The following is a 16,728-nucleotide window of genomic DNA, read 5'->3' on the forward strand; positions in this document are numbered from 1 at the left end:
CAATGGAGAAGAAAAGACTTGTGTAAAGGACGTGTCTTTGCAATTCCATCAAACCTGAAGGACCGTGTGCTCTTAGGTAAGTTCATGCTATCTTGGGTTCAGGTAGACCAGGTGCTGGGAGAAAGCAGAAATCGCAAGATCTTAGGAGGGAAGGGGTAGGATTGTGGCTGCGGTGGGGTTCTGTAGGGCGTGGCACTCACCCCTGCCTCTGTAGGTGTCAGTGTTTGATCTGCCTTTGGAGAGAGGAGACCACCCTTTGCACTGAACAAGGGCACAGGGGCATTTTCTATGTGACCCTTCTGAAAATGTCAGGTCCCCTCCACTGAGAATATGCTTTAAGATTCATTGTTCATTATCTCTTAGCTAGAGGCCCAGTGCACGAAATTCGTGCATTTGGCAGGGTGGGGGAGGGGGCCCATCAGCCTGGCCTGCATCCTCTCGCAGTCTGGGAGCCCTTGGGGGATGTCTGACTGACAGCTTAGGCTCGCTCCCTGCATAAGCCATCAGTCGGACATCCTTAGCGCTGCCGCAGAGGCAGGAGAGGCTCCTGCCACCTTCGCTGCACTCACCAACTGTGAGCCCAGCTCAGGCTTCTGGCTGAGCAGTGCTCCCCCTGTGGGAATGCACTGACCATCAGGGGGCAGCTCCTGCATTGAGCATCTGCCCCCAGGTGGTCAGTGCGTATCATAGTGACCGGTTGTTCTGCTGTTTGATCAATTTGCATATTAGCCTTTTATTATATAGGACTAGAGGCCCGGTGCACAAAAATTTGTGCACTCGGGGGGGGGGGGGTCCCCAGCCTGGCCTGTTCCCTCTCACAGTCTGGGACCCCTCGGGAGATAACGACGTGCTGGCTTAGGCCTGCTCCCGGGTGGCAGAGGGCAGGCCCAATCCCTAGGTGCAGCCCCTGGTCGGGCTCAGAGCAGGGCCCATTGGGGAGTTGGGGTGCCGCCCCGTCATGCACAGAGCAGGGCGGATCAGGAGGTTGCGATGCCACCCTCACTCACGCTCAGGGTAGACTAATTGGGGGGTTGGGGCACCGTCCCCTGTTACACTCAAAGCAGGGTCAATGGGGAGGTTGCGGCGCCACCCCCTGTCACGCACAGAGCAGGGCCCATCAGGGGGTTGAGGAGCTCCCCGCTGTCACTCACAGAGCAGGGCTGATAGGGGAGCTGGGACACCGCCCCCTGTCACACACAGAGCAGGGAAGATCAGGGGGTTGGGGCGCTGCACCCTGTCACACTCAGGGCAGGGCCAATGGGGAGGTTATGGCTCTACCCTGTCACACACAGAGCAAGACCCGTGGAGGGGGATTGGGGCGCCACCCTCTATTACCCACAGAACAGGGCCGATCAGGGGGTTGGGGCGCCACCACTGTCACACTCAGGGCAGGGCCGATGGAGTGGTTATGGCTCTACCCTGTCACACACAGAGCAGGGCCCGTGGGGGCGGGGGGTTGGGGCACCTCACCCTGTCACACACAGAGCCACAGGGCAATCGGGGGATTGGGGAGCTCCCCCCTATCAGGCACAGAGCAGGGCTGATCAGGAGGTTTGGGCGCTCCCCCCTGTCACGCTGATCCCAGTGCTGGGAGCCTCGAGGCTCCACTGATCCCGGTGCTGGGAGGCATATTACCCTTTTACTATATAGAATAGAGGCCTGGTGCACGGGTGGGGGCCGGCTGGTTTGCCCTGAAGGGTGTCCTGGATCAGGGTGGGGGTCCCCACTGGGGTGCCTGGCCAGGCTGGCTGAGGGGCTGAGGGCTGTTTTCCCGCTGGCAGTTGACTAAAAGCTCCCAACCGCTCCTTGTTTTCTTTTTTTTTTTTTTATTCTGGGCCAGCTTTAGCTCTGAGGCCTCGCTGCTGAAAACATGGATACAATGTTGCGGTCAGGCTGGCTGAAAGCCGCTTTTGTTTAGCTTCTTAGTTGCAACATAGTAATAGTTGCTTAGGCCGGAAAGCAACTATTTAAGAAAGTTTGAGAGGCCGGAAAGTGAGGTGGGGAACGTTGGAGTCTGCAGTTCCTGGAGGAAGCAAGCCTCCCTGCTCGTTTCAGTGCTGCCGGCCGCCATCTTGGCTGACAGTTAATTTGCATAAGGATACGCTGATTAGCCAATGGGAAGGGTAGCGGTCGTACGCCAATTACCATGTTTCTCTTTTATTAGTTTAGACTAGAGGCCCAGTGCAGAAAAATTTGTGCACTCGGGGGGAAAGGGGGGGTCCCTCAGCCCGGCCTGTGCCCTCTCGCAGTCTGGGACCCCTCGGGAGATAACGACCTGCTGGCTTAGGCCTGCTCCCTGGTGGCAGAGGGCACGCCCAGTCCCTAGGTGCAGCCCCTGGTCGTGCTCAGAGCATGGCTGATTGGGGAGTTGGGGCGCCGCCCCCTGTCATGCACAGAGCAGGGCGGATTGGGAGGTTGCGATTCCACCCTCAGTCACGCTCAGGGTAGGGCTGATTGGGGGGTTGGGGCACCACCCCCTATCACACTCAAGGCAGGGTCAATGGGGAGGTTGCGGCGCCACCCCTTGTGATGCACAGAGCAGGGCCAATCAGGGGGTTGGGGCGCTGCCCCCTGTCACTCACAGAGCAGGGCCAGTCAGGGGGTTGGGCGCTGCCCCCTGTCATGCACAGAGCAGGGCCGATCAGGGGGTTGAGGAGCTCCCCCCTGTCACTCACAGAGTAGGGCCGATAGGGGAGTTGGGGCACCACCCCCTGTCACACACAGAGCAGGGCGGATCAGGGGGTTGGGGCGCTGCACCCTGTCACACTCAGGGCAGGGCCAATGGGGAGGTTATGGCTCTACCCTGTCACACACAGAGCAAGGCCCATGGAGGGGGGTTGGGGCGCCACCCTCTATCACCCACAGAGCAGGGCCGATCAGGGGGTTGGGGCGCCACCACTGTCACACTCGGAGCAGGGCCGATGGAGAGGTTATGGCTCTACCCTGTCACACACAGAGCAGGGCCCGTGGGGGGGGGGGGGGAGGGCGATGGGGAGGGGGGGGTTTGGGGCGCTGCACCCTGTCACACACAGAGCAGGGCCGATCAGGGGGTTGGTGTGCTGCACCCTGCCAAACACAGAGCCGCAGGGCAATCAGGGGATTGGGGAGCTCCCCCCTATCAGGCACAGAGAAGGGCTGATCAGGGGGTTGGGGCGCCTTTCCCTGTCACGAACAGAGCAGGGAAGATAGGGAGGTTGTGGCCCCGCCCCCTGTCACACACAGAGCTGCAGAGCAGTCAGGGGGTTTGGGTGCTGCCCCCTGTCACGCTGATCTCGGTGCCGGGAGCCTTGCTGCTCCGCTGATCCCGGTGCCAGGAGGCATATTACCCTTTTACTATATAGGATAGAGGCCTGGTGCATGGGTGGGGGCCGGCTGGTTTGCCCTGAAGTGTGTCCTGGATCAGGGTGGGGGTCCCCACTGGGGTGCCTGGCCAGTCTGGGTGAGGGGCTGAGGGCTCTTTTCTGGGTGGCGAGTGACTAAAGCTCCCAACCGCTCCTTGTTTTCTTTCTTTTTTTTTTTTTTTATTCTGGGCCAGCTTTAGCTCTGAGGCCTCGCTGCTGAAAACATGGATACAATGTTTCGGTCCGGCTGGGTTTCCGTCCGCCGGTTTCTGGGGTTTTGTTTACCTTCTTATTTGCAACATAGTACACAGTTGCTTAGAGTTGCAACTGAGAGGCTGGCAAGTGAGACGGGGAACGTTGGAGTCCGCAGCAAGCAAGCCTCATGCTCACTTCAGTGCCTGGCTGCCGGCCGCCATCTTGGCTGACAGTTAATTTGCATATACTCACTGATTAGCCAATGAAAAGGGTAGCGGTCATACACTAATTACCATGTTTCTTTTTTATTAGTGTAGATGTTCTGGAAAGCTGTAGGATGGTGCCTTGTGATGTAGAGGTTTTTGCATCATGGAAAGCAAACCTAGCAGAGAAAGGTATTGTCTGAAGGACTCTTAAGTCTAAGAGATTTGATCTATAAATCATGCTCCTGTCTCCCTTGTCTGGTCAGTGTAGAAGGTGGTGGTGATGGCATGGGAGGATAAGATAGGATTGGATGACACTTGATTATTTAGCTGTATGGATGGTCTCTTTAATCTATTGCTTTTATAACTAGTTTCACCAAATTTTTACTCCGGAGTACATTTTATTTTTATCTTTTAAAACCAACTCACTAGAAAGGAGGGCTATTGTTGCTTTGCATTGCTTCTTAGATAAAAATATTATAATTTTTAAAATATCTGTGCATATGACTATAAAAACAAATAGCTATTTAAAAAAGAATGTCTGACAGTCCTGAATATTTATTCAGAGAGCTTTTTATCTGTCTTATTAGCTATCTCTCACTTTATTTTCACCTGTGAACTTCTTTTACACAGTCAACTTTGAATTCTTTTTTGTTGATGGTCATTCAAGGTGGCAAACACAAATGAAAATTACTCTGTCAATGTTATTTCATCCAATCATTTTATTCCATTCCCAAGCCAGTTCTTTTTGCCACTATATTTAACAAGGTGTAGAGTGGCTCCCTTTGGTTATAACTTTTTCTGCTCATCTCCTCTTTGAAAAAGTAGTGAAATAACTAAAAACAGTCAACAGGAGGGAGAACAGGAGCTGTCAACGTGTTGGGAATGCAGCAGTGACCTCTAAGTAATTGAGAGTTGGCAGAATTTTGTAGCATTTAACTGTGATTTGCAATTATAGAGATAAGATGTTAATCCAAGCTACCATATGCCGTGCTGCCTGACCGTATTGGAATACTGGGTGTCTCGCTTCAGCAATAATGTGTTAAACAACTATAGCTCACCCTGACTGTGGATAGCAGATAGTCTATAAGGAGTTCGCAATAGAGCATAATTATTTTCTTGTCTTATTTCTTCAACTTAAATATTAAATCTTTTTAAAAAGAAGTGGTCTGGACTTTTGAGAAAATTAAAGGAAGAAAGGTGATTTTTTTAAGTGTTTAGAAATGAAACACTCCCAATAGCGTGGTGTGTCTTTGATCTTGACCTTGAGTGCTTGCAATCTGGGAGGCAGCCTTCCAGGGATCTTGGGCTTAAAGGCAGCGAGGGACTCAGGTCAGTCACATTCACAAAGACATCATGTCACTTTGGTAAATAGCATCTGGATTGAAGCTGGTGTTTCTTGTGACGCAGGGAAGGGCAGGATGCGAGTGGCCACTGCCCTCACAGGCTGGGTCTGTGCCGCCCTCGGCCTGGCTTCCTGCTCCTCTGCCTTCTCCCACGGAGCGAGGACACGCAGCCCCGGCACCCCCAGGCCCAGCCGCGGAACCCCAGGCCCCACCACATAGCCATCTACACCTGCAGGTCTTCCTACGCTCCAGGTGACACAGTGCCAGGTACCACGGGAGAGGCTTTGAGACACCCCGGGGAGCCTCGGGGCCCCAGTGACAAATTCCAAATTGGTTTGTCCCCCCAGGAGTTTCCTGGGCTAAACTCTGGCTTAATCCTAAGAATCAATAAAGTAGCCAAAGACAAGCACAAAATATTTGTTATCACATAGCTAATCTCTATATTGATACTCATCTTTACAGGAGGAGGGCACAAATAACATTATTATAAAAATTATTCTGTGCCCTAACCAGTTTGGCTCAGTGGATAGAGAGTCAGCCTGCGGACTGAAGGGTCCCAGATTCGATTCCAGTCAAGGGCATGTGCCTTGGTTGCGGGCACATCCCCAGTGAGGGGTGTGCAGGAGGCAACTGATTGATGTTTCTCTCTCATCGATTTTTCTAACTCTCTGTCCCTCTCCCTTCCTCTCTGTAAAAAAATCAATAAAGTATATATTTTTTAAAAATTATTCTGTCCTTAGTATAAGACATAATATAGTTACCCTGAACAAACTTCATGTATCCTGTGTATCTGGATGTGTAAAATATACTTTTTTCCTCATTATTTAAAACTAAAATTATTTGAGGCGTGAAAGAGCATTTCCCACTATTTTAGTTCAGGGGCCTCCAAAAGCAGAGAAAGAATCCAAGTGCAGGGAGTTTATTTGGGAGGTGATCCCCAGACGCACAGATGAGGAGGAGGGGAAGGAAGCCAGGGAAGAGAGAGGCACCAGTAAGAGGGTGCTTCCCTCTCCCCCAGCCCCTGGCAATCACGAATCTTTCTGTCTCTCATATACTAAGTGGAATCACTCAATAGTTGCTGGGGTCCAATCCCAGCAGGTCCAGGGGTCCCCAAAGGTATGGACGGAGTCGGCGAAGAAGGAATGACACGAAGACAGCCTTCAGTTGGTCAGCAGCCTAGTCAGGACCTATAGCCAGGATCTCCAGCCAAAGTTCTGGTCGGAGTTCTGGTTAGGAACTGATGAGGATCTGACGTTTATTGTCTTATTACATCCGTATTTATACCAGCCGATTTTAATCCTGTCAATTTCTATTACAAGGGTTAAGGTGTTTCTCATCTCCATTCCAGGGAGTAAAGACCATGTAGCTTAACTACCCGCCTGGGCACTTAATTAAGGGGTTGTATCCCCTCCCTAACCTCAGGGAAAGATCCCCACCTGGGGAAACAACCTTTCTCGGAGAGGTGACCTTGGTTAAAACACATGGCGCTAAAGGGAGCAAACATATTAAGAACAGTATGCTATATATGCCAGGTCCATTGAAACATATGCTGTGTAGATGTTTCTTTCCTGCAGCGACTATGTCAAGCAGCAAGGATGGACAGGCTTCCGGCAAATAGTTGTCACTTGGGCCTGACTTATTTCACTTGCTATAAGGTTCCTAGGCCCATCCACGTCGCAGGTGAACCAGAGGTGACTGCATTTGAAGTCTGGAAAATGTTTCCCCGTTGCCCCCGAGAGGAGTTGCCGGATTTAGAGGCCCAGCATTAGTGAATGAGTGCTCCCCTCTTCCTGTAGTCCAATCAGTGTGGCTATGATGACACAGTTTTAAGTTTATTTACACGATGGGAATAAAACGGTGTTTCATTTATAATTATGTTTACAATTATGTTTGAGCTTGTTTTATTTCTTGTGGAGTCCTTTCATAATTTTGGGTCTTGTTATTGTTTTATGGATTCACTGTAACTCTGTATATTTGTCTGTTTTGTATCTTACAAATATTTTTTCTCAGTTTACCATTTGTCTTTTGATTTCTTCCATATGCAGTATCTTTAAAAAAAATAATCTTTTCCTTTATGGCTACTGGGTTTTGCTTGCAGTGGTTTTCAACCTTCCTAATGCCGTGACCCTTTAATACAGTTCCTCATGTTGTGGTGACTCCCAATTTCATTGTTACAAATTGAACATAATTAAAGCATAGTGATTAATCACAAAAACAATATGTAATTATATGTGTGTTTTCCGATGGTCTTAGGCGACCCCTGTGAAAGGGTCGGTCGACCCCCAAAGGGGTAGCGACCCACAGGTTGAGAACCGCTGGCTTAGAGAGAGAGGCATTCCTAACTCCAATGTATATATTTTATTTTTTAAAATATATTTTATTGATTTTTCAATGTATATACTTTAAAACATTGTTTTTAATTGTTTAATTCCTTTGTATGTGATTTTTACATTTCTCTGATCCAAATGGAGATTATTTGGGTGTAAAATATCACATCCATTTGTGTGTCTCCCCCCCCCCCCCCCCCCATGAGCTGTTCATTTTCTGGGGGCTGGCCCCAAGCATGACGCTTTTGGTTTGGGGGACGCCCCTGTAAGATCCGCACGTGGCGCTGCGCCAGGTGCGCTCACCTGGAACACGCCTTCTGTTGCAGTGACTGTGAGGAGCGGTCGTGATTTCATGGGATTTCTACTTCAGGCCCGGAGAGCGTCCGATCATCAAGTAGCCGGCCCTTTCCTGCTCGTTCCTCCTCACTGCAGACTGATGAGCTGTTTTGAAGAGGCGGACACAGTCACCCACGCTGACAAGCCGGTCCTTCGTGTGGAAGGCCCCTGCCCAGCCCGTGCGGGACCTGCGATTCCTCTAAGAGCCACGCGCTGCTCCTCAGTCACTAGCCTTCCCACCTCTCCGGCCACCTTAGGACAGGGACGGGCTCACTGCGGCTACCCCAGCTAGAGAGCCTGTGCAGCGGGGGACGGAAAGCATTTGCCCCATCTCCCCTCCTTTCCATTCTCCGTGGTCCAGAAAGTGTGCGATTTCCCCTCCTCCCTGCGCACAGAGGAATCCTGGGCAACCTCCCAGGGAATTCTCAGCCGAGGACCAGGGAGCTGCTGGTGGGAGAGCGGCCTCCGCGGCCCAGGGAGAGCCACTGAGGTCTCTGCCCCTGTAGCAATGGCAGCACCACCTCAGGGAAGGGCCCTGCAGGCAACCAGCTCAGAACAGCGCCTGGCAACAGAGAGCCCCGCGTAAGCTGCAGCATCGCTCAAAATGAGACACTTGCATTGAAAAAGAAAGAGCATTTCATTGCTGTTTTTAAGGAAGGGTGTGTTTCCTTTCTTCCTCAGTTGCTTTTCCCCACCCCCTCAGGTGTGTAAGAGGGAGGCTGTGCCTGAGGGTGGCAGCACCCAGACCCCATGCTTCCCTCGGCACTGGGGACAGCGACGGATGAGGTCTGTGGCCCCCACCCTGGGGGTTCCTTTTCCATCCCTTCCTCATGTCCTAACGCTGCAGGCAGAACAGCAAGGAGGAGAACCCCGGGCTCTGATGATTTAGCCACGTGGCTGCTGGGGTGACCCAGCTTCTGCCAAGCTTTTGGTTCTGGTCCAAATGCAGGGGTGTGTGGGGTGTGAAGTCCTTAAACCTGTACAGTTACTTCTGTTTTCCAAAGCATCTCATTTCTATTTTCAGATTTACCATCTCAGCTGCCACAGGAACTAGTTTAGAAGCTGTTATCTCCATTTGGCAGAAAAGGGGCTAAGTCACTTGGTCAGAAGCGGCTCCCAAAGTCGCCCCACGCTCTCTCACCTCCCGGTCCTTTCCCACAACAACCACCATGTGTCGAGTCCCCTACCGTGGCTCTTACGGGCACCTTCACTCTCTGGATGGCCCCAGCGAATCAATCACATTTGTATAACTGCTTTCTGAATATTTGCAGTGAGAAAAATGACACTTGCCAATAATTCGATTACTACCTTGGTGAAATTTTGGGGAGGATAAATGAGAGAATGTTTATGAAACTGACTTTTACTGGAGAAAGGCATACGTATTCAAAATATTGCTTAGAGTATTTATTAATGACATCTCTAATTTTCAATAGAATCTGCAATTACATAGAATTGTGCAATTGTACAACAGAATTATAATTGATGGCGTAATTTAAATAACAATATACCAGAAGTGGCTATTAATAAAGTCAAAGATAAAACCTTTTGAGTCTGAACAGTTAAAGAAGACACCTTTTAGTCAAAATTCAATGTTTAATGACTATGTTTATTGATTTGTGCTTATCCTCTCCTATTTTCATTATTCGCTGCTATTGAGTTTTTGTTTTTAAAAAGAATGAAGTCGCTCCAGGGGCAATGCTGTCATCTCTCTCTGGCTCTTCCAATTCAGACTTTTGTTCTTCTTTATCTGTTTGTTCGTTTCTTCTTTTCTAGTAGGATGGCCTGTGGTATTATTTAAGGAAAACTAAACCCTTGATCACCCTGCTGTCTTTCCCCAGCTTATCAGTCGTCCAGTCATATTTCGTTTACTGGGCAAGGATCGAGTCGCCGGCTGTGTCTCAGCAGAGGAGCAGCGGAGCCCCTCCCCATGGCCGAGTGGAGCCCGGCTCACTGCTGCCCACCCGGGGGCGGAGGCGGAGGATGCGGAGGAAAGACCTGCCCCAGGTACCGCTGGCCGCTGTATTCACTAGCCGGGTTGGCAGTCTAATTTAGAGTTACCTATTTTCACTTCAAAGTTATTAGTTTCCAGTTTCTGCAACACAAGCAATAGTCACCCGCCTTGGCCGATGGCAGCAATTCGTGATAATGTTGTAGGCGACAGGAAAGGCTCCAGGTGTTAGACCAGTGGGGTCAGACCGGACCTGGGTTCAGCAACCTGGGTACTTGAGTTCTGGCTAGGAAAGAATTCAAACTATAGGAGAACATTTATTTATAAACTCACAGAAATGGAAGAAGTAATTCGTAGAAGAAATGCACTGAGGAAACAAGTTATAGAGGCAAAGGCAGGCCCTGGGAGCCTGGGAGTTAGGAAGCTAATGGTATTGTGCCTGGGGAGGCTGTGGGGGAGGTGAAGGGAAAGGCAGGGGTAGGTTGGGGTGGGAGGGGTACTGACCCTCTGCTTAGGGGTTTTCAGGGTGGAGATTTTAGGGGAGGGCCAGGGGGAGATCTTAACAGAATATTCAGCAGCTCTCCAGGTGTGTCCTTTCGGGGTCTTGTCTCCACTGATTGGTTGGCACCAGGGCAGGGGGTCATTATTCAATGCAGCTGGTCCTGAGGTCAGCCCTGGGGTCACTGGTCTGGTTTTGTTGCTTTTCTGAGCCTGGAGCTGAAATACAACTGAGGCCTAGAAGTTATCTCGAGGGAGGAAAGGTCAGGGGTCCAAACCGCATGACCATCGGTATACCAGGAGAGGAAAGGGCACCGTGCTGGTGAGGTCCCATCCTACACTGTCCTTTGCTAGGCACTCAGGACTATTGGCCCTGGTGACCTTGTGTACCTGGCCCATCCTCCTTGCTCTGCTCATGTCCTCTCACTGCCTACCACAGTAACACAGCCGTTACCAGGTGGGGATGTGCCCAGTTGCTGTGTTTGTAGCAACAAACACTGTCCACTCAACCACCCAAATTAAGTTGAACCTTAGGGTGAAGAGTTAGAACTGTACAATAAAACAAAAAAATAGCAACCGCCTTCTGCCACCCCCAACTCTACCAATCATCACAATATTTCAGTGGTTTTCCTCAAACCCTGAAGCTGCAGAGGAGCTCAAGAAAGAAATGATCACTTCTCCTCCTCCTCCTCCTCCTCCTCCTCCTCCCTCTCCTGCTCCTCCTTCTCCTCTTCTTCCTTCTTCAATAAGAACTCATCCAGTTTTTATTGTTCATTTCCACAGTACGTAGATGGCTCTTGGCAGCCTGGGTTGGAGAACACTCCCAGGAATCAGTCTGTTGATGGCAATGAAACTTCTTTCCCTGCTCACCATGTGATTTTAGACCCCACTGTCCCATGAACTTCTGAAACAAACAAAAAAACAAAAACATTAACCAGCTAGAGAATGCTTCACCTACCAGAAAATTACTGGTGCTATGGAATTCATTTTCATTATTGAATTTTAGTTAAGTGCTCTGAACAGATGCACAGAAAATCTAGTCTTTAATCCAATCAATCCCACTTTCCTTTATTCTTTCTTTTATTCTCTGTTAACTTGTTATGCCCGGGATCCAATTTGAATCCCTGACTGCTCAGTCTGGTAGACCCTGGGCTAACCCTGGGCCTCCACCTTCCACACGCTGCCTTTGCCCCAAGCCTCTGTCTTCTCCCAGCCCCCAGCGCTGCTCCTCCAGCCTCTCCACCAGCATATTCCTAAAAGCGCAGCAAACCTCTCCGTGTGGCCTGAAGAAGGTGCTGCAAGCCCACCATGTGTCTGAAGTCTCATGTTTTATTTTATAAATCATGCAAATGTGGCTTTCTGATCTCAGGCATGCTTCCTTTAATGCGCCTGAGTAAAAGTGAGGCTTCAGGAAGGGGCCTCCGGATGGCCCTGCCACGTCCCTATTGGCTGACCCTGCTGGAACCTTGTCCCCTAGGGGGTCCAACACTCCAGTCTGAGCAGCTACGGGTAACGCCTGATTATGCTGCTCACATTCCTCCCCTTCCGACCCCAGCCTGTTTTCCTGCCTCTTCCTCTACACCAGTGGTTCTCAACCTTCCTGATGCCACGACCCTTTAATACAGTTCCTCATGTTGTGGTGACCCCCAATTTCATTGTTACAAATTGAACATAATTAAAGCTTAGTGATTAATCACAAAAACAATACGTAATTATATAGGTGTTTTCCGATGGTCTTAGGCGACCCCTGTGAAAAGGGTCGTTTGACCCCCAAAGGGGCCGTGACCCACAGGTTGAGAACTGCTGCTCTACACAAACCCTAGTGTTTCTCAAAGGATAAAGGAGTGTGTGTGTGTGTGTGTGTGTGTGTCTATGTGTATGTTGGGGGAGGTGTCATTCATCTAACAAAATGAAATAGATTTCTTAACCATAAGACGACCTCAACAGGTCAGTGGGAATTATGAATTTTCACATTGGGAAGATAGCATATTGTATTTCTCAAACGTTTCCCAACAGACCCTTGGGACCCTTTGGGGTCCTGCCCGACCTCATTTGACATGACCTACTTTTATGTCTCCATGTTTTGCCTTCCGACATTTCCTCAAACCGGACTGTGCCTCATGATGATCTATTTATCTTCCAAGGGGCAGTTCAGATATCTCCTTTGTGAAACTTTTCCCATTCTCCTTAACTCTGGTGTTAAAGCTGTTGCCACAATGTCGTTGACAAGGTTGGACATCTAAGAGCCTCTCCTAGATTTCAGTTCAGAAACAAGTCACCCCTTCCGAACCTGTGGCAGTGCCCAGCACACAGTGGGCCCGCAGATGTCTGAGTGCATTCAGAGTTCAGGTGGGAGTTTTACACTGTCAGAATTTTTGTCATACTCTGTGTTAGGTTTATTGATTTTTTCACCTCATTCTCAGTGTTTTTGAGTGATTAAGTCAATGGAACAAAGTAGCACCCCCTCCCCCCCAAATAAAAAGATTCAACTCAACCCAGTTGGAGCCCTGGGCAGGGAAACTTTGCCAACACTTTGTGAGAACCCCATCACCATCATCTTAGCTATCGAGGAGGAAGGCCCTCGGCACCGTGTGTCTGTGCCAGGAGGGCGTCGTGCTCCTTCCACGACCCACATCACCCCCTCAGCATCACGCGCTGCGGGGACTGCTGTCGGTCCCATTTTGCAAATGAAGAAAATGATGCTCTGGGAGGGCCTGCCCAAAGCCTCCAGCAATTAGCAGAGTGGAGAGCACAATCCCAGTGATTCTCAACCTCCTGGCCCTTTAAATACAGTTCCTCATGTTGTGACCCAACCATAAAATTATTTTCGTTGCTACTTCATAACTGTAATGTTGCTACTGTTATGAATCGTAATGTAAATATCTGATATGCAGGATGGTCTTAGGCGACCCCTGTGAAAGGGTTGTTCGACCGCCAAAGGGGTCTCGATCCACAGGTTGAGAACCCGCTGATCCAGACAATAATCTGACTGCGAAACCCACACTGGCTCACTGCACTGTGTGCAGCTATTTCTGATGCTGGGCTGTCGTGTCAGCCGGTCACAGAGGGGACACGAGACAGTGGAGGGCAGTGCAGGGCAGTGATCTCACAGCAGAGGCTAAAGTCACTGCCAGAGCCCAGAAACTTCGTGTTACTAACATGGCTAGAAAGATCGAGGGCTGTTCAACATCTGATTTATGAGATTTCACTTTTTTTTCTAGCTAGAAGCAGGTTTTGGCAGAGATGAGAAAAAATGCAGTGGTTTCCATATTCCCTGATTGGTGATTTAGGAATACACAAGCCCAGAAGTCCAGCAATTTACTCTAAAAAGAGCTAAGAAATGGAGTGCTTTGCTCTGGCTAGTGTTGCTCAGTGGTTACAGTGTTGGCCCATGCACCAAAGGGTCGTGGATTTGATTCCCAGTCAAGGGCCAGTACTTGGGTTGCAGGTTCAATGCCCAGCCCCAATTGGGGTGTTTGTGGAAGGCAACCAATCGATGTTTCTTCCCCCACCGCCTCCCCACCCTCCCTCTCTTCTGCTCACTCTAAAAATCAATGAAAAAAATATCCTCAGGTGAGGATTAACAAAAAGAGAAATGGAGTGCTTTGTTGCTTGGTCAGGGCTTGCATTACTGGTCAGATAATTTTTATATTAACACGTTTGAGTGGCTCACACTTAATGGTCTGTCCTCAAGGCACATCAAAGTCTCGAGTATTTGCCCATTTATTTGCTGGTGCTGATCAATGCCATGAAACGCTCTCCCTCTTTGTGGTGTCTGTGGGCCTCTGTTTAGCTCCCAGTCTCCCTGTCACTCTTGGGCAGCAGCGCACAGAGACTCTTGCTGTTGCCCTCGCTGGGGCTGCAGAAGAGGACAGCTTCGGTCCTGTTCCTGCCAGTACTGCGGTGTCAGAGTTTCCTGGGGATGCAGAGGCTGTGTTCCAACCGTCCTCACACACAGCTACTGCAGACAGCCGTGGCTGGCCAGCCGGCGCGGACAGCAACCCAACCTTAGAACCCTCCCTGGATGTCCGCCAGCTGGAAAGGCTCGTGGCCCTCAGGAGATTGTCCACCGAGGGCTTTGCTTCCAGCCCTAGTACCCACCACAGGTAATGGGCCAGAGGGTGGGCCAGTCAGCAATTTTGTGGGTTGACTCCACACACAAGGGTGCTGAGGAAATGTGAACTTCTTGGAGTCAAACAGAAAAGGATCTCAACCATAGTTATTCTTCAGTGTATGAGAAACCCTGGTTGTAGAAGGGCTACTGGTCAAAAGAGCTGGGTATGATAATCACCTGGGCAAAGTGTACTCTCTTGGACGGAGTGAGGGCTCTGACATGCTGCTATAAATAAAATGAAACATAAATATAAGTTTTATATTTTAGACATATGTATTTATAATATATAAATATACACTTATATAAAGTAATAGATAAAAATGGTCAGTGAGTTCTTTGCTGCCATCCTCACTCACCTCTTTCTCCATTCAGCCCCCAACTCCAAACTCAGGCATCTTTCAAGGCAATCTGACTTTATCAGTATACACAACAGTGATAGGAAAAATTGCTTTTTGATCTAGTGACTTCTTCTCAGCACCTCCATTCTTCCCTTTAGGACTCAGGATGATCTAGGCTTCAATTCATCAGAAATTTGCCTGTCCTCAGATAGGAGTGAACAGGTAACAGCCCAAGTTATGCATGGAGGGTGAGGTTGGTATGTTGAACTCAGAGTGGGAAGGTCCAGGCTGGGAGATAAGAGCTACTAGCCTAGTAGCCAAAGCTAGAGAGAAGGAGGCAAGGGTATAATGTATACACAGCATCGTTCTACCAACCAATACCAGCCTTTGTCTCTGAAGTTATTGGCAATTGTAGAAATTGATGTTGTTAGTAATTTATTTTTCCACTCAGCTTGGTTAATAATTCCTCTCTCCTCCCTGCCCCCAACCCCTGCTTCATAACATTGGCCTTATAAGACCATGCATAGTCCCAGAGGTTGGATAAATGGCCAATATAAAATAGACATATCCAGTGAATTAATGTTCCTTTGGAGTCTTAAAAGGAACACAAAGTAAAACGTGGTATAATATTCTTACTCAGATTTATCAGATTAAATGGTCCCACTTACATGGGTGTTAGCATAAAAAGACAACTCAAAGCTGTCGGCCACTGGCGATGACAACCAGCCATATCGGTCTGGTGGCCACCCTAAGTTTGTTCTTGTAACTGGCCTCCGTGCTCTCTGTGGGGTTTCCATTAGCCACCCCATCCCCATCAATAACACGTGCATATTTATCTAGTCGGGCTATTTACTCTGAGCTCTTGTAGGAGCAGGCACACGACTGGGTTTTCAGCTGCTGCTTGGAATTCTTTCAAGAGCACAGATAGGCTGCAACGTTCAGTGGCAGCTTGGGTGAAGACCAGCCCCTCTGACTTCCCCTCTGCTTTTCTAGGACAAGGTGGAGGCCTCTAACAGGACCGTGATGAGGCCTCGCATGGACACCATCCATCTTACCTACCCTCAGCACCTCTGGTCTTCTGGAATGCTGGCTGGGGCTGGGGCTGGGGCTGGGGCAGCCAACCCAACACTTGTCTCCCACAGCTCGGCCTCTCCCGGGCCACTCACTGCTGCTGGCCAATCGGAGGCAGCTGGGGCCTCTGCCAGCTTTCTGCCTCAGTCAAAGCATGAGGAGCTCAGAGAGGGGGAGGGAAATGGAGAAGGCAGAGTGGGCTACCCCAGGAAGACCCACCCAAGGCCCGAGGCCAGACAAGAGGGAGCCCATGCCCCTTCGGGGATCCAGCTCCAGACTCTCCAACTGGGAATCCTGCTTTGCCTTTTGGCCACCTTGGGCATGGTTTTGGCTGCTGGCCTTTGCTATCTGCGCACCCAGTATTGCCACAAGCGGACAGAGGTGTCCTTCAGGGAGCCTGCAGGGGGTGCGGTTGCCAGGAGTGACGGGGGGTGAGGCTGTGCATGTTAGGCAGCTTGGGAAGAACAGCTGTGTCCTGGTCGAAGCTGAATACAACTGGATCACCCCTTCTGTGGATGGCAAGAAAACAGTCCTCGGAGAAGCCGTCGTCTCAGCCTCTCAGGGGCCTCCTTAGACCCTGTAGTGGCTCAGAACAGAGCTAATGAGAAGAGCTGGGGACACAGGGCCCGCTGGGTGCTGTCAGCTCGCGGTTAGTGCAGGAAGCACGGAGTCCTTCCCAAGCTTTGTTGTTTCAACAACTGTATTTAGCTGCTTTTTCTCCTTTTGCAATTAGACGTTCTGTTTGAAGAGTTGAACTCAACACAATGAATATTGTATAACCTGCTCATTAACTAGACTCCAGTGGCCTCTCGGCTTCCTCTGTTGCCTTAAGGAGCCCACAGAAATAAAGATTGTGTCTCTCCTCCTTGTGTCAGCCTCATCTCCTCTAACTCTTAAAAAAAAAAAAAAAAAGGAATGTGGGGTTGCGTCTCTTGCAAGAGCAAGAACTGTAACTCTCGCTTCACACATTTAAACCACCCCCAAAGAACTAGAGTTCAGACCCGGCTCTGA

The 16,728-nt window shown here is 49.8% G+C and overlaps 1 protein-coding gene across 1 annotated transcript; it reads left to right on the forward strand.

The window, feature by feature from the left end:
* The first annotated feature begins 5,121 nt into the window (after positions 1 to 5,121).
* REELD1 (reeler domain containing 1) lies at positions 5,122 to 16,291 on the forward strand. Its single transcript, XM_070416929.1, is given in 10 exon segments — positions 5,122 to 5,239; positions 5,242 to 5,352; positions 7,739 to 7,895; positions 7,897 to 7,953; positions 9,587 to 9,752; positions 13,416 to 13,425; positions 13,988 to 14,300; positions 14,805 to 14,868; positions 15,640 to 16,143; positions 16,145 to 16,291. Coding segments are annotated over 10 exon segments (1,608 nt in total). The 5' UTR covers positions 5,122 to 5,160.
* Positions 16,292 to 16,728: the final 437 nt, after the last annotated feature.

Source organism: Myotis yumanensis, unplaced genomic scaffold (assembly GCF_028538775.1).
Source record: "Myotis yumanensis isolate MYYU_CA2020_CCGP unplaced genomic scaffold, mMyoYum1.0.hap1 SCAF_5, whole genome shotgun sequence".
NCBI classification, from domain to species: Eukaryota; Metazoa; Chordata; class Mammalia; order Chiroptera; family Vespertilionidae; genus Myotis; species Myotis yumanensis.